Here is a 27,407-nt window from a genome sequence, read left to right as displayed (position 1 = left end):
TCAGTGTCATCCTTTTGAAATTTACCCACATTGATATATACAGTTTTGTTCTGTTTTAATTGTTATACAGTATTTTTTTGGGGTGAATATACCACAATTTAGATTGATTCTCCTGTTAATAGATATAAAGGGTGTTTCCGTTATTTCGTTGTTTCATGAACAAGTGTTTCAGTGAATATTCTTCAAAATGTCTCTCTGCACACATGTACAAGAGGGTTTCTCTAGTATATATACCTAGAAATGGAATTATTGGGTTGTGCAGTATATTCATGTTTAACTAGACATGGCCAAATTGCTACCCAGATGACTGTACCAATTTAAACTCCCATCAACAGTGTCTGAAAGTTCCCATTACCCCACATCTTTACAGACTCTTGAAATTTTTGCCTGTGTGTGGGTATGAAATGGTATCTATACAGCTAGCTAGTGTCTTCCCGTTAATTTGCTTATGTTGGGCAAAGCTTATGAAAAGACAGTGGAGCTGATTGACATCCCAGATTTTTCCCTCAGGAAATATCATTGCTTGATTATGTAGTTCAGTAGGCTATTCTGAATGAAATGCTGCTTGCTGGTAAAATACGTTTGTTTTTAAGAGTTTAAAGAACCTTTTAGGAATTCTATACAAGAATAACTTTGAGGAAAAGAATTTCTCATAGGCGTTTTCACTTTCCAAATTTATCCTTGTCATTCCAGTTTCCTCCCATGATTCTCTTAGTTCTTCTGACTGATGATCAGCAAGGGCATGAAAGAATGAGATGTCAGGTCCTTTATTGACAAATTACATCTGACAGCAGAATAAATCCACTTCTAAGTAACAAGTGTTCACAGTTTTTCATTGCTATCATTTTGATTACTCCAGTAATGAAACTGAATCTGTTTCTTAGGAACCAAATTAAGAAAGCCTAGAATATTCCACTACTGAATTGGTAGCAGCTATCTGATAATTATCTGGTGACTTTCTTGAAAAATGTGTAAAGAATGTGTTATTTCATGTGCATTGCACTTAAATGATTGGTTCTTGAGTTGGATTGTGTACCAATCATCAGTTGCTATGTAACAAACCCTCTCAAAACTTAGTAGCTTAAGATTCTGATTCTGAGTAAGATGGAGCAGGTACACTTCACCCAGTTTCTCCCACTGAATGCAGTTTTGAAATTGTGGCATAGAGCAGCTATTTGAGAATTCTGAAAGGTAAATTGTAATAGGCAGACTAGGAAAGAAAAGCAGATCTTGGAGTACTATAGAACTAAGATTGAACTCAGATTTCTCCCATTCTGGTATCCTCAGGCCTGAATCCAGCACAACCTAAAACACAGAAGTGGGCATCAATGTTAATAGAGAGAACTCCAAGAGAAACCATCAGTTCAGGTGCAAGGAATAAGAAAGTGATATTCTAATGCTCAGAGAAAGTACAGAAATCTTTTGTTGTCCTTTTTTTGTTTTCTCTCTTCTCTTGTGCCGTGAACCTCAAGAAATTCTGTGGTGGCAGCAGATTGGGGTCTGACAGGAGCCTAAAGCCCTGGGGGCAGGGAACCTTTCTCTCTGATCAGTGGAGCCTTAGTGCCAAAAAGGTAGAATGTCCCCATTTCCTCTTTTTTTCTCTCTCCTTCAGTTGCTTGGCTCCAGACACAGGCATTGTAGAAGTTGTGTGGCAGTGAAGTAAATAAAGCCCAAGCTTTCTGGCTATATGTGACAGGAAAGGGGAACCCTCATGAACCAGAAAATACTGGGGAGATTTTGAAAGGGAGAAGCTAGAAAAATAAACTCTTTAATAAAATTTTATTATGAACTCCTGGGCTTAATCATGTACATGTAGAAATTCAACCCCAAACAACATATGTGCTCTCTGAAAAATGAAGTATGGGTTAGACCACTGCTTAGGTACCAGATTGGCAACGTGGTGGTACACATATGGGACAGATCCAAATAGCACTGCAAAGACTTTAAAAACTTAACTGAATTGAAACCACAATCCACAGAAGGCTGGTCAGAAACTATGGCCTGATGAAAACTGGGTTGATTGCCTACTAAAAGAAAAATATCAGTATTCTCCATAGAATTTTAAGATGACCTAGATAGAATCTTATAATAATGTCCAAACAGTCTAGGATACAATAAAAAATTGCTTGGCATTTGAAAAAAATAGGAAAATCAATTCACATGGAAAAAGTCAAAAGAGGCCAATGCCAAAAAGACAGACATAGTCCTGACAAAAACTGTAAAGCAGCAATTCTTAAGATGTTCCAGCAAGTAAGGGCAAAAATTCTTGAAATGAATAGAAAGATAGAAAGTCTCAACAAAGAAATAAGAGAGGTGTAAAGGATCAAATGGGCATTTTAGAACTGAAAAATACAGTAAATGAAAAAAAAAAATCCCTGGATGGGATCAATAGCAAAATCAAAATGACAGAAAAGAGTCAGTAAACATGAAAATAGGTAAGTAGAAATTATCCAGTGGGTTGGGGGAGTATTGAGAACAAAAGTGAAGAGAAACTTAGGGACTTGTGGGACAATGACAGAGGTCTAACGTTCATGTCATCAGAGTTCCAACAGGAGAGGTGAAGGAGTGGTACAGAAAATTTATTTGAAGAAATAATGTTTAGAAACTTCCCAAATTTGGCAAATGACGTAACCCTTAGATTCAAGATTCAAACCTATAGATTCAGGAAATCCTAAAAAGGATAAAGACAAACCCACCCCCAAACACATAATAACTAAAACTATCATGGTACCAAAACTAAAGACAAGAGAAGATCTTGAAAGCAGAGAAAAATGATGTAGTACTTACAGGGAAACAACTATTCAGATAACTACATATTTCTCATCAGAAATCTTGGATGACAGAAAGAAGTAGACTTACATTTTAAAGTGCTGGTGGCACGGTTATCAACTTAGGGTTTTATGTCTAGCAAAGTATCCCTCAGGGATGAGGGAAAAATAAGGGCATTCTCAAAGGAAGGAAAACTAAAAGAATTTGCAGCTACTAGATCCTGCTGTAAAAGAATTGCTAAAGAAAGTTCTTAAGACAGAAGGAAATTTGGGGGCGCCTGGGTGGCTCAGATGGTTAAGCGTCTGCCTTCAGCTCAGGTCATGATCCCAGGGTCCTGGGATCGAGTCCTGCGTCGGGCTCCCTGCTAGGCGGGGAGCCTGCTTCTCCCTCTGCCTCTCTCTCTCTCTCTCTCTCTGACTCTCATGAATAAATAAATAAAACATTAAAAAAAAAAAGAAGGAAATTTGGAACTTCAAGAATGAAGGAAGAGCAACAGAAATGGTTAATATCTCAGTAATATTTATACTTGAATTTTTCAATTAACCGTAGTAGAAAGCAAAGAATTATAACATCAATAATAGGATTTTCAATATATATAAATATATAATATATATGAAGAGAGAGGGTAAAAGAATCTAAAATGGTAATAATGATAAGGTTTGTACTTTCACTTGAAGTAGTAAAATACCGATTTTAAGTAGTCTGTGAAAGTTACACATGTATATTGTGATCCTTAGAGCAACCACAAAAAAACAAAACCTGACCCCCCAAATTGTAGTAAAAAACACAGTAGATTAAAATGAAATACTAAGAACTGTTCACATAAACCAGAAGAGGGCAGGAAGGGAGAAAAAAAGTGGAATGAAAAACAGGACAGACAGAAAGCAATAAAATTAGAGACCTGAATTCAAACATATTGGTAATTTACATTAAATGTAAATGATGTAAACATGCCAAGTAAATGACAGTTTATCAGAGTGGATTTTTTTTAAAAGATTTATTTATTTTAGAAAGAGAGTTTGAGCAGGGAGAGGGGCAGAGGGGGAGGGAGAGAGAGAAAATCTCAAGCAGATTACGTGCTGAGTGTGGAGCCAGAAGGCAGGGCTCAATCCCACAACCCTGAGTCATGACCTGAGCCAAAACCAAGAGGTGACAGCTCAACCGACTGAGCCACCCAGGTGCCCCCAGAGTGGATTTAGGAAAAAAAGAAAACAAAAAAACTCTGATTATCTCCTGCTTATTAAAAAAATTCACTTCAAATATAATGATGTACATAAGTTACAAGAAAAAGGATAGGGGTGCCTGGGTGGCTCAGTTGGTTAAGTGGCTGCCTTTGGCTTGGGTCATGATCCCAGGGTCCTGGGATCAAGTCCCACATCGGGCTCCCTGCTCAGCGCAGAGCCTGCTTCTCCCTCTCCCACCCCCCCTACTTGTGTTCCTTCTCTCGCTCTCTCTCTCTGTCAAATAAATAAATAAAGTCTTTAAAAAAGAAAAAAAAAAGGACAGAAAAAGGTATACTTTGGGCACTTGGGTGGCTCAGTCAGTTGAGCAGCTGACTCTTGGTTTCAGCTGGGGTCGTGATCTCCAAGTCCTGGGATGAGCCCTGCATTGGGCTCCACACTCAGACAGGAAGTCTACTTGTGGATTCTCTCTCTCTCTCTCTCTCCCCCTCTCCCCTTTCCCCTCCCCCTCCCCCTGCTCCTGCACTTGCTCACTTGCTCTCTCTGTCTCTTCTCTTTTTGTCTCTAAAATAAATACATCTTTTTTTTTTATATAAAGATTTTATTTATTTGATAGAGATAGAGAGAGGGAGAGCACAAGCAGGGGGAGCAGCAGGCAGAGGGAGAGGGAGAAGCAGGCTCCCTACTGAGGAAGGAGCCCGACGTGGGGCTCGATCCCAGGATCCTGGGATCATGACCCGAGCTGAAGGCAGCCGCTTAACCGACTGAGCCCCCCAGGCGCCCCTAAAATAAATAAATCTTAAAAAAAAAAAAAAACTTGAGTGTAAACTTCAGAGCAAGGAAAATTACTAGAAATAAAGATAATACATAAGGTTAAAAAATAATTCACCAAGAAAACATAACAGCCCTAAAACTGTATATGTACATATTGGAAGAAAAAAATGGATAGAACTGAAAAGGGAGATAAATCCACAATTACAGTTAGAGGCTTCAGCACTCCTCTCTAGGTGATCTATAGAACCTAGTAGGCAGAAAATCAGCAAGGATAAAGAAGAACTAGGCATGCCTGGGTGGCTCAGTCATTAAGCATCTGCCTTCAGCTCAGGTCATGATCTCAGGGTCCTGGGATTGAGCCCTGCATCAGGCTCCCTGCTCAGCAGGGGGAGTCTGGTTCTTTGCCGCCCCTTTCCCCTGCTCACTCTCTCTTCCTCTCTTTCTCAAATAAATAAAATCTTAAAAAAAAAAAAGGAACTAAGTAGCACCTTCCACCAACTGGATCTGTTGATGTGTCTAGAACACTTTAAACAATAGCAGAATACATATTTTTTCAAGTGCCCAGATACCAATCAAAATAGACCCTATTGTGTATGATAAAACTAACCTGAAATAAATTTAAAAGAATTGAAATAAGGTATGTTCTCTGACCATAGGAGAGTTAGACTAGGAAACAATAACATAAAGATAACAGGAAAATATCTAAACATTTAGATATGAAACAACGTACTTCTAAGTCATCCATGGGTCAAAGAGAAAGTCTCAAAGGAAATTGGAAAATATTTTGAGCTGAGAGAAAATGAAAACATAAAAATACATCACAAAAATTTGTGGGAGGGGTGCCTGGGTGGCACAGTTGGTTAAGTGTCTTACTCTTGGTTTAGGTTCAGGTTGTGATCTCGGGTGTGAGAACGAACCCTGCATCAGATTTGCACTGAACGCAGAGTCTGCTTGAGTTTTTCTCTCTCTCTCCCCTTCCCCACTGCATGCATGTGTCTCTCTCCCTCTCTCTAAAATAAGTAAATAAATAAATCTTTTTTTTAAAAAATGGGTGGATGCAGCTAATGTAGTAGAGGGTAATTTATAACATTAAATGCTTCTATAAGAAAAAAGGTATCAAATCAACAATCTAAGCACCAACCTTAACAAACTAGAAGACGTGTAAAAATAATAAACCCAAAGCAAGCAGAAGGAAGGAGATAATAAAAATAAGAGCAGAAACCAGTGAAATTTAAAACAAACAGTAGAGCAAAACAGTGAAAACAAAAGCTGGTTCGTAGAAAGGATTAAAATTGATAAATCTCTGGGTGCCTGGGTGACTCACTCAGTTAAGCATCTGCCTTTGGCTCAGGTCGCAGTCTGCATCGGGGTCCCTGCTCAGCAGGGAGCCTGCTTCTCCCTCTCCCCCCTGCTCGTGCACTCTCTTCTCTCTCTCAAATAAAATCTTTAAAAAAATAAAAATTAAATAAAATTGATAAATCTCTAGCAAGATGATGATGGCAGACATGAAGTACTGATGTGCAGAATGAAAGAGAGAGAGATATCACTATAAACCCACAGACATCAAAAAGATTATAAGGACCACTATAAACAACTCTAAATACATAAATCAGCAACTTAATGGAGGAGACCAAATTCTCAAACAGTGAACTACCAAAACTCACCTAAGTTGAAAAGATAGCCTGAGTAGTTCTATAGCTATTAAAGAAATGAAATTTGTAGTTCAAAACATTCTGAAAAAGAAATTACATGGAGTCACTGGCAAATTCTACCACACATTTATAGAAATATACCAACTCTGTAATTTCTTACAGAAAATAAAAGGGAAAGGGACTCCATTTTAGGAGGCCAGCATTACTCTGATATCAAAACCAGACAAAAGCTGTACAAGAAAACAAAACAGACCAATATCTCTCATAAACACAGATGTACTAACAAATTGAACATGGCAATGTATATAAAGAATAATATATCATGACCCAGTGTAGTTTATATCAGGAATACAATACTAGTTTAGTATTTGAAAATCAAATGATATAATTCACAATATTGACAACCCAAATAATCAAAACCATGTATCAGTTGATACAGGAAAAACATTTGACAAAACGTAATAACCATTCATTATTTAAAACTCTCAGCAAACTAGAAGGAAATTTCTTCAACTGATAAAAGGCATCTAACAAAAAAAATTTTAAACTGCAACAACATCATACTTATTGGTGTAAGCCTGAATCTTTTCATTTTAAGATTGGGAAGAAGGCAGGGATGTGCTCTCTTACCACTCCTATTTAACATTGTACTTGAAGTGCTAGCCAATACAATAAGGCAAGAAAAAGAAATAAAAGGCATACAGATGGAGAAGGAAGAAATAAAACTGCCTCTACTCACAGCTACATGACTGCCTATATAGAAAATCCCAAGAAATCCAGAAAAAACTCCTAGAACTAATAAATGAGTTTAGCAAGATCTAAAGATAACAGTGCCAACCCACACAGAACAGTTGAGCTTTTATATACTTGCAATGAACAATTGGGGGGAAGGATTTACTATTTATAAAGGCAGCAAGAGAAAAATAGTTAAGTATAAGAATAAAAATCATATTGAAGGATCTGTATGCTGAAATTGTAAAACACTAATGAAAGAAATTAAAGATATAAAAAAATACAGAGATATATTCAGGGATTGGAAGACTTAGCATTCTAAAAATGTCATTTCTCTCCAGTAGTTTTATAGATTTATACGATTCCAGTAAAAAATCTTAGCAAGATTTTTTTTTGTAATTATAGACAAGCTTATTCTCAAATTTATATGGAAAGGCAGAGGGACTAGAATAGCCAAACCAATTTTGGAAAAGAAGGATAAAGCTGAGTGAATTATCCAACCCAGTTTCAAGACTTATCATAAAGCTACAGTAATCAAGATGGTATCATATTGGCAAAAGGATAGATATATAGATTGCTAGGACAGAATAGGAAGTCCAAAAATAGAACCACATAAATATCTCCAATTCATTTTTCATTAAAATGCAAAGATAATTCAATGGAAAATGGATAATGTTTAAAAAAAAAGATTTTGGACAATTTGACATCCATATGCAAAAATATGAACCTCTACATAGATCTCACACTTGATATAAAAATTAACACAAAATAGTTCAGAAATCTATACGTAAAACATAAAACCTTCAGAGGAATACATAGAAAATCTTTGACCTGGGATGAAGCAAAATGTTTTTAGGTATGACATCTTAAGCACAATTCATAACATTAAAAAAATGATAAAAAGGAATTCATCAAAATTTAAAAAAAAATTTTTTTTAATGATGAAAAACACTATTAAGAGAATGAGAAGGCATGCTACAGCCTGGGAGAAGATTTTGCAGATCACTTATCTGACAAAGGCCAAAAAATCAGAGTATATTTTTAAAACTGTCAAAACTGACCAGGAAAGAAACAACCCATTTGAAAAATGATTGAATTTGAATGTCTTAAATAGTCTGTTTACCAAAGAGGATGTACGGTGGTAAATAAATAAATGAAAAATATTTAGCATTATTAACCATTAGGGAAATGCAAATTAAAACCAGGATGAGATACTACTAGTCTAATGGCACAAATGAAAACTGACCATTTCAGATACTGACAGGGATGCAGACAACAACCCTAATGCATTGTTTATAGGAAAGGAAAATGGTACAACTACTCTAGAAAACAGTTTGGTGATTTTCTTTTTAAGTTAAATGTACACTTAACATGTGACCCAACAAATCCATTCCCAGGTTTTTAACCTATAGAAGTGAAAACTTATATTTCCACAAAATTCTTCGTACCATTGTTTAGAGCAGCTCTATTCATAATTGCCAAGAAGTAGAAACCATTCAAATGTCCTTCAGCAAGTGAATGGATAAACTGTGGTATATCCATATAGTGTACTACTATTCAACATAAAAAGAAATGAATCATTGATACATACAATATCCTGGATGCATGAGTCTCAGAGACATTGTGCTAAGTAAAAGAAATCATCTCAAAAGTTATATGATTCTGTTTATGTCACATTCTCAAAAAAGATAAAATCATGGTGAAAAGAATGGATTATGCATTAGTGGTGGGGTTAGGTGTGACTACACAAGCGAGTGAGTGATTTATTTATTTATGGTGTATAATTGACATACTATATTAGTTTCAGGTGTACAGCATATTGATTCAACTATTTACTCATTGCTCACTGTGATAAGTGCAGTCACCATTTGTTACTCTACAATTATTACAGTATCACTGACTAATTTCCTATGCTGTACTTTTCATCTCCATGACTTGTTTATTTTATAACTGGAAGTTTGTACTCCTTAATCTGTTTCACCCTTCCCCCCACTACCTCCCCTCTGGCAACCACCAGTTTGTTCTCTAAGAGAGAACTCTTTAAGAGTGTGTTCATTTTTTTTTTATTTGTTCATTTTGTTTTTTACATTCCACATGTAAGTGAAATCGTATGATATTTGTCTTTGATTTATTTCACTTAGCAAAATTCCCTCTAGGTCCATCCTTGTCGCAAATGGCAAGATTTTGTTCTTTTTTTATGGTAAGTATTCCACTGTATTTATGTACCATATCTTCTTTATCCATTCATTGATCAATTAACACATGGATGGCTTCCCTATGTTGGCTATTGTTAGTAATGCTGCAGTAAACATAGGTGTACATATATCTGTTTGAATTAGTGTTTTTGTTTTCTTTGGGTAAATACCCAGTAGTGGAATTACTGAATCATATGGTAATTCTATTTTTTTTTTTTTAAGATTTTTATTTATTTATTGGGGGATGGGGGCAGAGGAGCAGAGGGAGAGGGACAAGCTGACTCTGCACTGAGCGCAGAGCCTGACGCAGGGCTTGATCTCACAGCCCTGAGATCACCACCTGAGCCAAAATCAAGAGTCAGACGCTCATCCAAAGGAGCCACCCAGGCACCTCCGTAATTCTATTTATAATACTGTTTTCCACAGTGGTTATACCAGTTTACACACTGCCCCCCTCCCCCGCTGACTGAATGAAGGTTCCCTTTTCTCCACATCCTCACCAGCCCTTGTTCCTTGTCTTTTTCATTACTAGCCATTCTGACTGTTGTGAGGTGGTATTTCACTGTGGGTTTGATTTGCTTTCCCCAGTGATTAGTAATGTTGAACATTTTTCACAAGGGAGTCTTTTAGAGCAGTGGAACTGCGCTTTATCCTGATTATGCTGATAGTTATGTGAATCTATGCGTGTTTTAAAATTCATAGAACTGGGGCGCCTGGGTGGCTCAGTTGTTAAGTGTCTGCCTTCAGCTCAGGTCATGATCCCAGGCTCCTGGGATTGAGCCCCGCATTAGGCTTCCTGCTCAGCAGGAAGCCTGCTTCTCCCTCTCCCACTCCCCCTGTGTGTGTTCCCTCTCTCGCTGTCTCTCTCTCTGTCAAATAAATAAAATCTTAAAAAAAAATTCATAAAATCTACACATGTCTAATAAGTTAATTTTGTAGTGCTAATTTAAAACATTTTTTTAAAACTTAATGGCATAAAGTGACAACTTATTTATATGTCATGATTCTGTGCACTGATCAGGTGGTTCTTCTGCTTTCCTTTGTGTTGGCTGGGATATTGGGATGCCCAGAAGGTCCAAATGGCCTCACTCACATGGCTAGCAATATGTATTAGCCATTGACTCAGAATTTAGCTATGACTCTTGGCCAACAACATTGGTTCTTCCACTCTTAGTACTCTCTGCATGGCTGGTTGGGCTTTTTTGCAGCATGGCCAGTGGGTTCCATGGAGTGTTCAAAAGAACAATCTCCAATTTCCAAGCACTTATCTGGTCTCTGCATCATGCTTGCTAAAGCCCCATTTGCTGTAGTTAGTCCTGTGACCAAACCCAGAGTCAGTGTGGGAAAGTACAGGGCATGAATACGAGGAGTGCTGGCTCCTTAGGGGCCTCCAAATTAATATCTTTCACAGATGGTGAGTGCTTTTTGTTTTATTTTTTTTTTTCTTAAAACAGCTTTCCTTCCAGATTATCCATATTCCTTCAACAAAAACATTAAGAGACTCCAGTATCTAAGAGGGAGTAATTGAAGAAGATTGCCTGTTATTTAAAAAAAAAAATGTAAACTGTGATTGTTTGGAACATGTTGAAAATGTGATGTTTTCCTGTAAGTGTCGATGATTATAGACCCACATCTTTTTTTTTTTAAGATTTTATTTATTTATTTATTTATTTGAGAGAGAGAGAGAGAGAGAGAGAGCATGAGCTGGGGGGAACGGCAGAGGCAGAGGGAGAAGCAGACTCCCTGCTGAGCAGGGAGCCTAATATGGGGCTCCATCCCAGGACCCCAAGATCATGACCTGAGCTGAAGGCTGCCGCTTAACCGACTAAGCCACCCAGGTGCCCTGTAGACCCACATCTTGACAGAGATTTGAGTTTGTTCTTTGTGTACCCGATTACTTTCCCTCATAACTCTATCATTAATTCTCAGTATAGGGAATGGGGTTCCAAAAGCACTTACATGAAACATGATGCGAGTGGATCTTAAAAGTTCTCATCAAAAGGAAAAAAAAAATTTTTTTTTTTTTTTTGAAAAGCACCTGTTAGCATTTAATGAACTCCCCCCAAACGTGGCTTCAAGCTACTAGAACGCAGGCACCCCCGACACCCTTAATCTTCTCCTCTGCTCTTCTACTGAAGAATTTGGCCTTCACGATGACAGGCTGTTTTGGGAGTTTTCCCTTTCCCAAAACTTTGTAGTAGCCCGATCGCACCACATCAGTGATAGGAGCAGCTCCAGTCTTGGTTTTGGCGGCATTTACCCGTGTCTGCTCACTGACCAAGATCCACAGTTTATCAAGGTTGACAGTTGGGCAGAAGCTCTGGTTCCTCTTTAAGTGGTAATGTCTCATACCAGCTTTTCCAAAGTAACCTGGGTGATACTTGTCAAAGTTGGTCCTGTGGTGATGCATGCCACCAGCATTACCCCGGCCTCCTGGGTGCTTCCGGTGCTTGCCGATGCGGCCGTGGCCGTGGCTCACGTGACCCCGAAGTTTCCGGGTCTTCCTCAGTCTGGATGGCATGTCGGCAGCCCAGATGGAAAAGCAAAAGGAAAAATTTTTGTAACCATACATGGTTATGGATGTTAACTAAACTTACTGTGATAATCATTTTGCAATATACACATGTATCAGATCATTTGTGTTATACACCTAAAACTAATACAATGTTATATGTATTGATTATATCTCAATTTTAAAAACACAAAAGAGCTCACAGCACTGCAGACAACCTTGGGATTAATTTTGGGGATAGAAAGGAACCTTCTTTTTTTATTATTATTATTATGTTATGTTAATCACCATACATTACATCATTAGTTTTTGATGTAGTGTTCCATGGTTCATTATTTGTGTATAACACCCAGTGCTCCATGCAGAATGTGCCCTCTTTAATACCCATCACTAGGCTAACCCATCCTCCCACCCCCCTCCCCTCTAGAACCCTCAGTTTGTTTTTCAGAGTCCATTGTCTCTCATGGTTCATCTCCCCCTCCGATTCCCCCCCCTTCATTCTTCCCCTCCTGCTATCTTCTTCTTCTTCTTCTTCTTTTTTTTAACATATAATGTATTATTTGTTTCAGAGGTACAGATCTGTGATTCAACAGTCTTGCACAATTCACAGTGCTCACCATAGCACATACCCTCCCCAATGTCTATCACCCAGCCACCCCATCCCTCCCACCCCCCACTCCAGCAACCCTCAGTTTGTTTCCTGAGATTAAGAATTCCTCATATCAGTGAGGTCATATGATACATGTCTTTCTCTGATTGACTTATTTTGCTTAGCATAACACTCTCCAGTTCTATCCACGTCGTTGCAAATGGCAAGATTTCATTCAGAAAGGAACCTTCTTGAACATATAGTCAGATAGCATCCAAAGAAGTAATATGTCTAAAAAAAAGCCTCCACAGAGGTTTTATATATTGAAGATATAATGCAGGAATACTAAACCAGAAACAGCCTACAAAATGAGTACATTGCAGAAATTGAGGGTGTTTTTGTTTTTTGCTCGTTTCCTTATTCCATTGTTTTTAAGCAATGGTAAACACAAGAAACCAGATTACTATGGAATGAATGCATGAAGTAGGAAAAAGATGGTATGAGGACAGCAGCATGGTGTAGTAGAAAGAACCTAAATGGAGAAATAGAAGAGATGGATTCTAGATCTAATCTGGCCACTACTGCATCCTTCACTTCTTTCAGTACCTTGGCTTTCATACTACAAATGAGGTGTTTGATCTGAATAGTGCTTCTTAACATCCCTAGGAGGCTCTAGAGACCAGGATCTCTGATGGAGATGTAGATTTGAAAAAAAAAGAAAAAGAAAAAAGAAGAGTCAGTATAATTCTTGTTTCCACAATATAAATTACAGAAAGCAGGGACACCTGGGTGGCTCAGTTGGTTAAGCTGCTGCCTTCGGCTCAGGTCATGATCCCAGGGTCCTGGGATCAAGTCCCACATCGGCTCCCTGCTCAGCGGGGAACTTGCTTCTCCCTCTGCCTGCCTCTCCCCCCTGCTTGTGTGCTCTCTCTCTGTCTCTCTCTCTCTGACAAATAAATAAATAAAATCTTTTTAAAAAAATTACAGAAAGCAAAACTAAGATTCTAGGCTGGGGAGAGTATATAAAATATATAGAATGAGAAGGTATTGAAGAGGGGTGTGAGTTTTTACAAAGTATTGAGAAATATTGTAGTCTAGAAAATACAAAGGATCTCTAATGTCAGTAGCAAGCAAGACTTGCTCGTCTTACTCATTTTTTCATCCCTAAATGCCAGACACAGGGCCTGACACATGGTAATACTTATTTAATAATACAGGATCCCTCCTTCCTCTTAGAAAATTTTGTTTCGGACTTTGGAGAGAGTAATTTAGGGGTGTAACAGTTTCATCCCTTTGTTAGTCACACATTTCCTCTATAGATGAGGTATGAATGATGAATTCCTTCTGTCCCCCTACTAATGCCTATTCATTTTTGGCCTAAAGTCTGTAGCTATATAGTGCTGTGTCTGTACAGGTTTATATAACTTATCAGATGCTCCCTTCTGTTCCTATTATGGTTCATAGAAGGAACTGAAAAACATTAGTTCATGTCTCCTTGCTTCGCAGTGGACTGAACCCCATACACCAAAGAAATGTCTTATTGCTCTCTCAAACGTATTTTATGTTGGCCTTGTGTTAGGATCATAAGAAGGAAGCTCAGAACTCAGAAATAAAATACAGTTATTCCTTTTCAATTGATAATAATGACCTCTCTGGGCACTGTTCCCTGTATAGCCTATAACAGGAATCAAAATTTCCTTTGACAGTCTAGATACCAACACAAAATTTCATGTTCAAAGTAAATTATTCTTTCAGAAGTCCCTGTAAAATGATCTAAAGCAAAATTTATTAATATGGGAAACTACATATCCAGTATTTAAAAACAACCTCTTTTGAAACTACCCAGTAATAGTTTTTCCTATTTGGTGATATTTTTGTTTCCTAGACTTAATAAGATGTTGCATTACATCTTTAAGTAAAATTCTTAATGAATGGAAAAATTGTATTAGAAATTATAAGATCACCTGTTAGGTGTTTGGGTATAAGTATAGATCCAAAAAAACCTTGATTAGAAATTGGAAATCTGTAAATAATCAAACTATGTGTATCTCCTTTTTAAATCCAATATTGGTGAACTAATACTTATAAAATTAAAACTAGTGTATCTTGTAAGTGAAAAGCCTTTCCTTTATTTATTTCTTCCTTCCCACCCCACTTCCATTATGTATTAATACCTGTTTTTTGCTCCCTCAGTGGATGTCAGATAACATGTCATAGGTATTTGACCTCAGCTGTCTTGCGTGGACTATTGTAATAGCCTCCTAAGCATTTTCCTGTCCCCCGGCCCTCACTTAATTCCAGCATTGTCTATTCCTTACTCAGAGTGATCTTGTTAAAACCTAAAAGCTTTCCTAACTCTGCTCAAGACTCCCATTGACTTCTTTACAGTAGCCTACAGTGTCACACACAGTCCGACCCTGCTTTCATCCACCAAGCCTCTCTGTCCTCATTTTCTGTTTTCCCTCCCTTAGTCACTCATCCTCCTTGGCATTCTTTGTGCACACCAAATCCATTCGTGTCTCAAGGCCTTTGAACTTGGTATCTCTCCCTGGGGTACCTTTCCCCAGATACCTGCATGCTTTCATTCAGATCTCTGATCAGATGTTATTTTATCAGAGAGGCCCCATCATCCTCTGTCCTCTTTGTTCTGCTTTATTTTTCCTCATAGCACTCATCACCATTGGATATATATTTGTTTGTTTATTGGCTCTCTTCCTCAGCTAGCATGTAGGCAGAATATATTTGTTCTTTGATGCTTCTCCAGAACAGTGCCTCAAATATTTGAATGAACAGCTCAGCTTAAGTTCTACCTCTTTCTTTGAAGCTTTTCTCCAACCTATAGTGACTCACTTTTCTCTCATTTTCTGAACATGTCATTGTGGGTGCTCATGTTCTATCGCTACTGATTCCTTAAAGATGGAATTCTTATTGTAGTCATAACTACGTAGTAGGTAAGAGTGTGGAGTGAGAATTGTACAGTGTGGTTTAAATCCCAGCCATTTAACTCTGAGCAGGTTGTTAACCTTCCTACTTTTGCATTTCTATTCCTGTAAAATGGCCGTAATGGGTAGTTCAATGAATGGAACACAGAGGAGAGAGAATGGGAAAAGCAGGCGGAGACCTGATCATCAAGATCATTACGTGACATACCTGGGTGTTTGGACTTTTTCATGTAAGTAACAGCTTTGAAAGACTTTTTTTTTTTTTTTTAAGATTTTATTTATTTATTTGACAGAGACACAGCGAGAGAGGGAACACAAGTAGGGGGGAGTGGGTGAGGGAGAATCAGGCTTCCCGCGGAGCAGGGAGCCCGATGCAGGGCTCGATCCCAGGGCCCTGGGATCATGATCCGAGCCGAAGCCAGACGCTTAACGACTGAGCCACCAGGTGCCCCGAAAGACTTTTTTTTTTTAAGTGGTAGTATGACATAGGGTAAATTTTCAACTTATTTAAAATTTTAAACTTCATGGGGTACCTGGCTGGGTCAGTCAATAGAGCACGTGACTCTTGATCTCAGGATTGTGAGTTCAAGCCCCACGTTGGGCATGGAGCCTACTTTAAAAAAATTAAATTCTAACTTCCTTTACTCTATGCTAATACTGAACTGTTGAAAAACTTAATTTACCTTGTGGTGGTGCTTTCATACTGTTCTGTTTTGTCTCTGTGTCCTGTGTTTACTGCCGTTTCCTGGCTAAATTTTATTTATTAAACAATTGGGTCACTTCTGGTCTGGAGTAGAACTTTCATAATGTAAGGGAGACCACAAAATTTAAAGGATTATATGTGCATTTCCTCATATTTTCTCTTGACAGAAATACCATGTTCTGGATCCTTTTCCTGAATAAGACTTTTTTAGTGTTCCCCTTATTTCAGGGAAGAATTTCTAACCATTCTAACCAATTGTATAGATTTTTGGTGACCTAAAAAGAAACAGTAATGTGCATTAGGTCTGTAGCAACTTTTGCCTTCTGGGTATGTGTGAGAAATGAGGTTATTTACCTTTTTTTTTTTTTTTTTTTAATTTTATTTATTTATTTGACAGAGCGACAGAGGGAACACAAGCAGGGGGCATGGGAGAGGGAGAAGCAGGCCTCCCGCCGACCAGGGAACAGGGAGCCTGATGGGGGGCTCTATGCGGGGCTCGATCCTAGGACCCTGGGATCATGACCTGAGCCGAAGGCAGATGCTTAACGACTGAGCCACCCAGGCGCCCCAAGGTTATTTACCTGATCTTCAGTTCTGGCATATATCCATTACCAAAAATATATTTTCAGGATGTTTTCCCTGCTCTGTTGTAAAATTACAGAGAAGGTTTGGGGCTTCTCACCTAGGTCACAGTGTCCAGAAACTGTGCCTCAGCTCAGATCAAAATCAATATATTATTAGTGATACAAATCAAATTAACCAATAGCTTTTCAAATTTCCCACTTCCTGTTTATCTCCTCCAGTTTCAAGGAGAAAAGTTCTTTCCTACCTTTTAATATTTTGAGCTGCCTGTGTTTAGGCTTCAGGTATTTTTGGTGCTTATTGCTTAACTGGGCTGAAGATTATCTCATGTGACAGCATAGATCTCTTGTTTTGGAATTGCCATTACTTTCTAGAACAGCCACTCTGTACAGCTGCCAACATGCCCTGGATCCTTTTGCTTCATATTACAGTGATACTGCTTTGTCAGGGTAGAATTCAGCCTCACAGGGCTGGAGTCAGTCTCTGCTGACCTCATGCCACAGTACAGCATGTTCAAATCTGGGAGAAACCTGAGGGTTATTCGGCATATTCCTCCTCTTTCTCCCTTACAAGCATGGAACCCTCACTTTCCTCGGAAACCGTATGTTGTATCTGTGTGTGTATCTGTCTTTTTTTTTTTAATCTCTTCCTTAATCCTATAATTCTACAGCTTTAAGTGGGGGCCGGTTAAAAAGATAGACCCAGGAAATTCTTTGAGCTGCTGAAACTCAGCATTTTTCAGCAGTAGATCTCAGCCACAGGCATTTGCTATTTTTGGACTGACTTGTGTGAGGTTGCAATAATCAAGAAGCATGTTATGTGTTTCCTAGTTGTTCATTTTGCCCATAGCTATTTGGGCAGAATGTACAGAGCACTCTTTGACTGTGTGGGCATGCTCAGATCATACTGGAGTGTTCCGACTCCGGTGTGATGGGCTAAGCTTCAGTGCAGAGTAAATGTCATCCTCACTCTCTCAGGCAAAAAAGTTACCAGAAAATAAGTGTTTCCTTCAATGAACAAAAGAGTTTAGTTTGCTTTTGGCAGCTTAGGAAAAGCTTGGGTTAAATTTGAAAGATGCTAGGCATGCATAACAAATAAGAATTTGGATTAGAGCCATTTGAAATATTTCTCACATTAAAAACAAAGGTTCTTGGGGCGCCTGGGTGGCTCAGATGTTTAAGCGTCTGCCTTTGGCTCAGGTCACGATCCCGGGATCGAGCCTGCGTCCAGCTCCCTGCTCCACGGGAAGCCTGCTTCTCCCTCTCCCACTCCCCCTGCTTGTGTTCCCTCTCTCGCTGTGTCTCTCTCTGTCAAGTAAATAAATAAAATCTTTAAAAAAAAAACAAAAACACAAAGGTTCTTACCACTCAGCTACTTGTTTTCACTGTATTTTTCCCAAAGACTTGGCAGTTTTCTGAATTGTAAAGCAGTGTGCACATATCTCAGTGGTAAAGTTTATGTCTCCAGATCAGAAGAACAGGTCTCTGGGATACAACTGGATAGGAAGATGATCCAGCTTTATGCAACACAACCACCATTTTCACATTTGATCTGTAATCTTGAGTAGAAAATTTGGCCCATAGCTTGATTTTACCATGATTTTTTGAATTGGTTCTATAAATGATACATAGATATTTCGTAAGAGATAATGCTAAAGCAAAACAGATTTTTCAGTTTTACCTGATTCTAATCTACATTAATACTGTTTGCCCTTGAGCCATTGGATTTAAGGTCCAGATTTTTTACTCTGAAGTTTGATATTAAATTACTCTCTTATGACTTATGGTTATTAATTTAAGTACTGACTTCGTTAAGAGATTTATGGCTCTGCTCTGTACCCTTTTTTTCTGTTTGTTCTGTATCTTGGATTTTAAAACCTTGGCACATCTCTGTTTGTTCTGGGGTTAGAAAAGGTCAGTTTACTTACCTATGTTTTATTACGAATGCTAGCTCAGGTTGAATGGGTTGGTCTGAAAGAAAGAATTCATGGGAGAGCCCTAAAAGGATAGGAGGTGGAGACTGATAGTAAAACAGAAATTAACTCCTTTCCCCCCCTTATTGACAGTCGAAATGGAAGAGGGGAACATAAAATGTAATTTAAACATTTTAATTGATTTTCTCCATGATTGTATTAATTCATGAGTGGAGAAAATTTGCTTAAAAATATACTGAGTACCTGAGTAAATGATTGTAGATGAAACTTTTCTTGCTTCCCTACCCATGTCTCCCTCTCACTTAACAAACTGTTCATTGACTCTGGTGAACTAAAATACTCTCATTGAAACAATGATTAAAATACTCAGAAATGGGGGCGCCTGGGTGGCTCAGGTGTTAAGCGTCTGCCTTCGGCTCAGGTCATGATCCCAGGGTCCTGGGATCTCAGAAACTCAGAAATGAGGTACTTGGTCCACATCTGTAATTCTTTTTTTTTTTTTAAAGATTTTATTTATTTATTCATGAGAGATAGAGAGAGAGAGAGAGAGAGGCAGAGGGAGAAGCAGGCTCCCAAGGAGCAGAGAGCCCGATGCGGGACTCGATCCCAGGACCCTGGGATCATGACCTGAGCCGAAGGCAGACGCTTAACGACTGAGCCACCCAGGCGCCCTGTAATTCTTATTATTACTATCTGGATACATCAAACTGCTATAGATTGGGGTTCATATATGTCCTCCTTACATGAGATTGCAACATGCTTTGTTAAGAGTTCATTCTAAACTATAGAATGAATATTTTGAAGGAAGATTTGAGGGGAAAATGTATCTTACTCAAGGTAATAAAATGGAGAATTTTAGAAAGCCAGACAATGTTGAACTTAAATCTATTTTTTAAATGAGATTAAAATATCTCCAGATGTTGATGAGTTCTAAAGACGAATAATTCCCTTTTTCCTTTCTTAATAGTCCTGCAATACCACACATCTATATGTTTAAGTCATATGTAATGCAGACATTCCAGACAATTCCTTACCAGTGTTGACATTGCTTGAGTTTTCTATACAAATGCCCAGAATTTACAGTCGCAGTTCAGAACATACATGTGTAATCACTTGGTCATATATAGATGCTTTACCTTGTAAACACTATATCAAACAGTGAACTTTTAAAAGATAAAATGAAACTCCTCTCACATCTGAACCTTATATTCTAATTGGGGAAGATGACAACACGTAATAAACCTAATAAGTAAACTATGAAATGTGTTAGAGAAGGAGGATGGCTATAAAAACAATAAAGGTGGGTAAGTGAGATTGGAAGTGCTGGGGGTAGACTGCTTTTTAAAAAAAGATAGTAAGTGTAAGCCTCATTAAAAAAGAGACATTTGAAAAAGGGCTTAAAAGAAATAAGCGGGTTAGCCATACAACTGTCTGAGAAATGAGCATTCCCAGTAGAGGGTACAGCCAGAAAAAAAGCAGGAGTGTTCCTGATTGTAGAATAGAAGAGAGGTTGGTATGACTAGAGCAAGAAAGGAGGGCAGAGTGGTAGGAATTGGGGTATCAAAGATGTAATAGAGTTTCTCAGTTGTCTATTACTGTAAAACAAACCACTCCAAAATTGAGCGACTTAAAACAATTATTTTATTTGCTCACAGTTCTGTGAGTCAGCTATTTGGGCTGGGATTAAACAATGGTTGGTTTTTATGCTGGTCTTGCCTGGAGGTCACTATCATTGCTGGATGGCTTAGGTGGAGCTGGATGGTCTAAGATGGGCTCCCTTGCATGTCTGATAGTTGGTTCTGGCTGTTAGTTGAGCCTGTCTCCATGTACAAGAGTTTTAGCCTGCACAGCTCTAAGGATGGAGTTGTCATTAACTGAGATGTAAAGCCTACTGGAGATCTCAGTGCCGCAAGAGAGAGTAAGCCTTGATATGCAAACACATTTCAAGTCTCTTCTGTGTCACATTTGATGTTTCATTTGGCTAAAGCCAAGTCCATGACCAAACCCAGTTTCACAGGATGGAGAAATAGATTCCACTTTTTGATGGAAGGAATGATAAAGTAAAATTGTAAAGAGAAAGGCATAATTGATTGGGTGAATTTGTGGCTATTAATCTCCCACACAGAGGGCCAGATCAGAAATGCCCCTGAAGCCATTTTTAAGGACTGACTTTCTCTTTGAATGTAAAGGGAATACATTGAAGAATTTTAAGCAGAGGAGTGACATGATTTGACTTTTATTTTTAAAGGATCATTCTGGGGGCGCCTGGGTGGCCCAGTCGTTAAGTGTCTGCCTTTGGCTCAGGTCATGATCCCAGGGTCCTGGGATCGAGCCCTGCATCGGGCTCCCTGCTCAGCGGGAAGCCTGCTTCTCCCTCTCCCACTCCCCCTGCTTGTGTTCCCTCTCTCGCTGTCTCTCTCTCTGTCAAATAAAATCTTGACCAAAAAAAGGATCATTCTGGTTTAGTACTGAGAATAGATTATATGGTGGCAAGGGAGACCAAGTAAGGAGGCCATTCTAGTAACCCAGACAAGATATGACCATGGCTCAGACTAAAGTAGCAGAAGTGAAGATAAAAAGTGGTTAGATTTTGGATGTATTTTGAATGTACAGCCAACAGGATTTTCTGGTGGATTGAATGTAAGGTACGAAAGAGAGAAATTGATGACTACAAGGATTTTAGCTTGAACAGCTGGAAGAATGGATTTGTCATTAATGAGATATAAAGTCTGCTGATGGGGCAGGTTTTGTGGGCAAGAGCAAGAGTTCAGTCTGAGATGTCTGTTAGATGTCTAAGTGAGAATAATTGACTATATGAGTCTGGAATTTAGGAGGTCTGGGCTGAAAATATAATTGAAGGAGGTATTACAGTTAAATGGTATTTAAAATCAAGAGACTAGATGAAGTTACCAAGAGAGGGAATGAATGTAAATAAGGGAGAGAAGAGGAAAAAGAACTGAGCCCTGAATAATTCGGTTTGAGAAGAGGAGGAGGAATAGTGGCCCATGATGAATGAGGAAAATCAAGAGTATGGTGTATTGGAAGCCAAGTATAGAAATTCTTCATAGGAGGAGAGAAACAGTAGCTCTGTCACATGATGCTGATAGGTCAAGTAAGGTAAGGACTAAGAACTCATCTTTGGATATAGTAATGTAGGGATGATTGGTCATCTTCCCAAACATTTTTTGGTAGAATGATGAGATTAAAACCAGTTGAGTGAGTTTAAGAATGGGAAGAGAGGCATTTGGAGACTGAGTTTTAGACCATTTTAGTGAGTTTACTTCAGTAAGGGAGCATAGAAGTGGGCAGTAACTGGTAGAGGAAATGGGGTCAAAAAGAAGTTTCTTTAAGGTGGGAGATGGGAAAAATGTTGATGGAAAAAATTCAGTAGGGAGGGAAAATTGGTCCATTTCCTTCATTTATTTTATTTAATAAACTTACATGTGCCGGTACTCTTCAAACCACTTTACAAATATGAACTCACCTAATATAAGAATGAAACAGTGACTGGCCATTCAGTATAAAGTACTGTGGTGGGTGTTCTCAGGAGTTCAGTAATGTGTAAGACACAACTTTGACGTAAGGACTCATGATCTCTATTAGAAAATATGAAAACTTGCAAAAATAACTAAAAATAGGAAGGTGTGATACAAAGTAGAAAAATTATATCATTTACAAGTATAGAGAAGGGAGAGTATTTTCAGCTGGGGAATAAGGAGTGTCCATAATTTGATTCCAGTTAAATAACTGTGGGCCTTTAAAGGTAGGGCTCACTTGGACTTCAGTTTATATGTTTTTACCTTGAGCATGGACAGGAGTGTGTGTGTTGTAAGGTAGACTGGGGACAGGGTTTGAGGTAGGAGAGAAAACATTTTCTTTTCATTTGTAGTTTCAAGAGGTCAAACAAGCAGAAAAGACAACCTGAGAGACACACCCTTCTCTATCGCCATAATTGTCATCTTCATGTTTATACTTCTAATCCCCATATGTAGGGGGAAAAGGGGTGGGGGAGGGAAGGATATATGAGTGTACATGTGCAAACTGCGTATGCATCTTCAGTACCTGAAATACAAGGATTCCTCTGTTAGTCCTCTATTTGATTCTATTAGATATATTGAGGAGCCTATCTTTGATTTTAAAATAGTTTGGGGAACAATCCAGATTATTTTTCAGATAAGTAAAATAGGAAAATTTGAGACGTGTAAGCCCAGGAAATAGGATTAGAATATGTCTTTTAATTCTCATTTGCTCTTCATGAAAATTGTAGTGGTTGTTGGAAGTCTGAGAATAAGTAGAGAATACAAACTGTTTAGATTGATACTTGGGTGGAAGAAAGTATTTTATATTCAGTGGAAACCTGTGAGGATAAGTTTATAAAGAATCATTTCTGGAGAGTGTAGAAGCTCAATTCAAGTTGGCTTTTTATTTCTGGTGGTTCCTCTATTGTCTATTTTTTTTTTTTTTTTTTAAAGATTTTATTTATTTATTTGACAGAGAGAGACACAGCAAGAGAGGGAGCACAAGCAGGGGGAGTGGGAGAGGGAGAAGCAAGCTTCCTGCCGAGCAGGGAGCCCGATGTGGGGCTCGATCCCAGGACCCTGGGATCATGACCTGAGCCGAAGGCAGACGCTTAATGACTGAGCCACCCAGGCGCCCCAATTGTCTATTTTTTAAAAATATAGGCACATTCTTGGGCACCTAGGTGGCGCAGTTGGTTAAAGCGCCTGACTCTTGGTTTCAGCTCAGGTCATGATCTCAGGGTCTTGAGATCAAGGCCCCCATCAGGCTCAGTGCTCAGCTCAGAGTCTGCTTGAGATTCTTTCTTCCTCCCCCCTTGCTTGTGTGCACACACATACACACACACACACACTCTCTCTCTCTCTCTCACACACACACACACAAATAAATAAATAAAATCTTTTTAAAAATGTAGGCATATTTTAATTATGTCCTGATTGCAAGTTCAGGGAAAAGATTCTTACAGGGATCCAAAAGAGCTCACAAAAAGGGGAATATGTATGGTCAAATTATGTATCAAACAATGGTCAAGTTTATTCTTAATTAAAAGCATGCAATTGATAATTAAAATGAGATTTTATTTTCACTTATCAGAGTAATCAAATGCAAAAGTTGATACCTAGAGCTGGCACAGTCATTCGCCTATGCTGTTGGTAGTAGTGCAAATTGCTGTAATCTTTTCAAAGGGTAATTTGGTAATCTCCACCAAAGTGTAAAACATATGCACTCTCTGATACACTGATGGAATTTACATTATTAATATACCCACAGAAGTTTACCAAGATATAGGTAAATATGTTACAGTGTTGTCATTCAGGGAAGAAACTGTTTTGATGCCCACTTGAAGTGCCACAATATTAAATATCTTTGATATCCCCCTCACCCCCAAAGATGGTGCAGCCTTCTTCCTTACCCAAGGAACTGGATCCCATATTATCCTATTTAACAGTTATCCGGTGGGTTCAAAGAAATTGTAAGTTTCCTAGAAATAAAGGCTTTTCATTTATTCTGTTAATGGCGGTCACTAGAGATGAGGTATGTTCAGAATGAGAGATCAAATACTCCAAGATGAGTCTCACCAAAGAGCTATTAGGAACAGAATTGGCAACAATAGGAAGCTGCTAATTAGAAAACAAAAGACTACATGTATTAGTATGTGAGAATGAAATGGGGGAATGGGTAGTCTGGAGAAAGTTTACCACAACTCTACGTCTTCAGATAATTCTTTTAATTTCTAAGAGGTCCGTTTTCATTTTGAAGAACCAAACTGCCAGTGAGGTCACACAATTTGAGAGTGGAAAGGAAGAGAGAACTTTTATTACATACTTCTTCCTAAACTAAAGCTACTTTTATATTTTACATCATTGCATTTACATTTCTGATGCTTACATTGTATCATATATATTTTATCAAATATAGGTCACTTTATGAAAAAATCCAATTTTTGCCTGTTTATCTAATGTTTTCCCTTGTATGAGCTGTGGTAAATTGCTTGCATCATTTGACTGTTATTCTCTACTGAATCGGTTATATGCCAGATTACCTCTGAGTTTTGGAGCTGTATAAAGAGAAAGAGTAAAGCCAAGTCCAGGACATCCAGGTGGCTGCTGTTCATACCTCAAACAATGAGCAATATTTAAAGAACTACACTCAATTAATATCTTCTTTTGGAGCATGAAAGCAGGATTAGAGTAAGGTAGAAATATTCTTGGTTCTTACTGACCAGGTGGTTGTGGTTTTGACTGATCAGCATGAACATTTTCACCTTGGAGGCAAAGGCTCTAGATTGCATTGTTGTTTCTAAAAAGTCTAGAATGGTATTATCAAGAGACTAAGACTCAAGAGACCTGGTTTATAGTACCAGCCCTACATGACTAGGTAGGAACTTGGGGAATTTAGTTAACATGCCAGAGCTTTTATTTCTCATCTGTAAATTAAACCTGTTTCACAAGGTAACCTTTCAAGATCTTCGGATTTTAGGAGGCTCAGATGAATATCATGTCCATGAATACACATGTACAGACATGTATAGATTGGTTTTAAAAGCAAAATATACATTTTCCTATGACTCTCAAAAATATAAACTCATGTCTCAAACTTTGCATATATTCTGTTTCTAGACAGTTATTAGATTTAAAAAACAGTTGTTGTTGTGTTTTTGTTTTTGTTTTTTAAGTAATTTCTACACCCAACATGGGGCTCAAACTCCTAACCCTGAGATCAGGAGTCACATGCTCTACTGACCGAGCCAGCCAGGCTCCCCTAAAAAGCAATTTCTTAACTGATTATCCACCTCCCTCCCTCCCTCTCTCCCTTCCTTCTTGTGGAGGGAGGGGCAGAAGGAGGCGGAGATGGGGAGAGAATCTTAAGCAGGCTCCACGCACAGCGTGGAGCCCTATGCAGGGCTCGATCTCACAACCCTGAGATCATGACCTGAGGTGAAATCAAGAGTCGGACTTAACTGACTGAGCCACCCAGGCACCCCATGATTATTATTCTTTCATTACAAACTGTTTATAGACAGTAAGTGAGGGATTTTACCTTACTTAAACTGGAACTAATAGTGTATAGGAAAATCTGGATTTAGACAAAGTCTTATTACTTTGGGTAGGGTGATTATTTGCTTTGAAAAGCATTCATTTTATAATTTCTTTAACCATTTTTAAGTCCGATATAATATTATTAAATGTAATAAATATTATCCTATATGTAAATCTTTCATTTGCATATTGTTTTGTAGAAACAAAATCTTCCTTAAGGGAAAGCAATGTATCTTTATTTGAGATTAATATCTGTGATCTGCCAATTAATAAATTGGATAAATTGGAATTTGAAATTAGTGTAAAAATGTATAGTGAAATGGATATATATGTGTACTTTTAACATTTACTTGATCTAAAATTTCTAAACCATTAAGAGTCTTAAGGTAAAACTGTAATGCTTAAGTTCAGTTTTTTACTAATGTTAAAATTAGGTGTAGGAAGGTATTTTCTAGGTGCTGTTAATTCTTTGAAAAACAGACAGGGTGCCTGGGTGGCTCAGTTGGTTAAGCGACTGCCTTCGGCTCAGGTCATGATCCTGGAGTCCCGGGATCGAGTCCCACATCGGGCTCCCTGCTCGGCGGGGAGTCTGCTTCTCCCTCTGACCCTCTCATGCTCTCTCTGTCTCATTCTCTCTCTCAAATAAATAAATAAAATCTTTAAAAAAAAAAAAAAAGAAAAAAGAAAAACAGACAAATTTTCAGTCTACTTAGCTCTAAATTGTTACTGTTAAAGACTAGTGGTTAGGAATACATAAATAAGTACTTTATAAAAGAAGCCCTAATTACTAGGGTATTAAACAGATTTTCTAAATTTAAGTTATCCCCAAGTAAATTCATTTCCTTTTTTAATAGGATTACTATACTAGTAGATGAGAGGTACTCTGAAAACATAGCATATCTAGATTTCAGCCGTGCCTTTAACAGTTTTTCATTATATCTTTGGGGGGAAATTATGACTGATTATTCATAACTGAGTAAATGAATGAAGGTATGAAAATAGTACTAACTCAGAAAACTATCACCCTGGAACAAGGTCTCTGATGGTTTGCTGCAGGATACTTCTGTCCTGATCAACCTCTTCATTAAATCCTTGGCGAAAGAGATTGATATGGTTAATCAGAGTTGAAGATGTCAAGCAGCTGAAAAGAATAATTAAAAATTTCAGCCATAGAATTGGAATCCATTGGTATTCTCAAATGAAAAACAGAAGTCATCACATTATGTGATTCAGCTGTACCACATTTATGTAATTTACGGAAAGGACAGCTGTTCTTAACACCATTTTCAGTTGAAGAGAAAGCAAACAGGAACTAAATTAAATGCTATAACTAGGTTCTCTAGCAGATCTCTTAACGCTTAACAAAGTGATTTAGATACTGCACCAAAAAGAGTCTGCGTGGTGGGATCGTAATTAACCTAAATCAGACAGAGCTCCTGTTACATTGCAATACATTTAAGAATTAGGATGTCTTAGTCATTCTTTGAAATTAAAATTCTAGAAACGAAGCATTATTAATACTACCTTAGTACCTTACCTTAGGATATTGTATCAGAAACATTGTTGTTAATATGATTAAAACATAAACACCCTGAGAGCAGAGTTCCTAGTAGTTGAGAAGAATAAACGAAATGCCTAACAATATCCCCATCTCAATTTTGTTTACAAAGAGACACTAAAAGTACATTGTTTCAATTGATCATGGACAGATTTGTCTTACTAAAGTTTTCCCCTTAAGGTTATGAAGACAAGCACTAGGCTATTAGGAATTGTAATTAGGACTTT

General features: G+C 38.1%; 2 protein-coding genes across 7 annotated transcripts in view; one reads left to right on the top strand and one right to left on the bottom strand.

The window, feature by feature from the left end:
• The window catches only part of TMCC1 (transmembrane and coiled-coil domain family 1), a 258,804-nt gene that overhangs the window by 181,021 nt on the left and 50,376 nt on the right, over positions 1-27,407 (top strand). The window lies entirely within an intron of this gene.
• Positions 11,317-11,845, bottom strand: LOC116636817 (60S ribosomal protein L27a-like). The gene has a single exon (XM_032411986.1). It carries the CDS (start codon positions 11,822-11,824, stop codon positions 11,378-11,380), a length of 447 nt encoding a protein of 148 aa, XP_032267877.1. The 5' UTR covers positions 11,825-11,845; the 3' UTR covers positions 11,317-11,377.

This window comes from Phoca vitulina, unplaced genomic scaffold (assembly GCF_004348235.1).
Source record: "Phoca vitulina isolate PV1807 unplaced genomic scaffold, GSC_HSeal_1.0 scaffold13, whole genome shotgun sequence".
Taxonomy (NCBI): domain Eukaryota; kingdom Metazoa; phylum Chordata; class Mammalia; order Carnivora; family Phocidae; genus Phoca; species Phoca vitulina.
The sequence above is the reverse complement of the archived record's forward strand: the minus strand, read 5'-3'. Positions and strand labels throughout refer to the sequence as shown.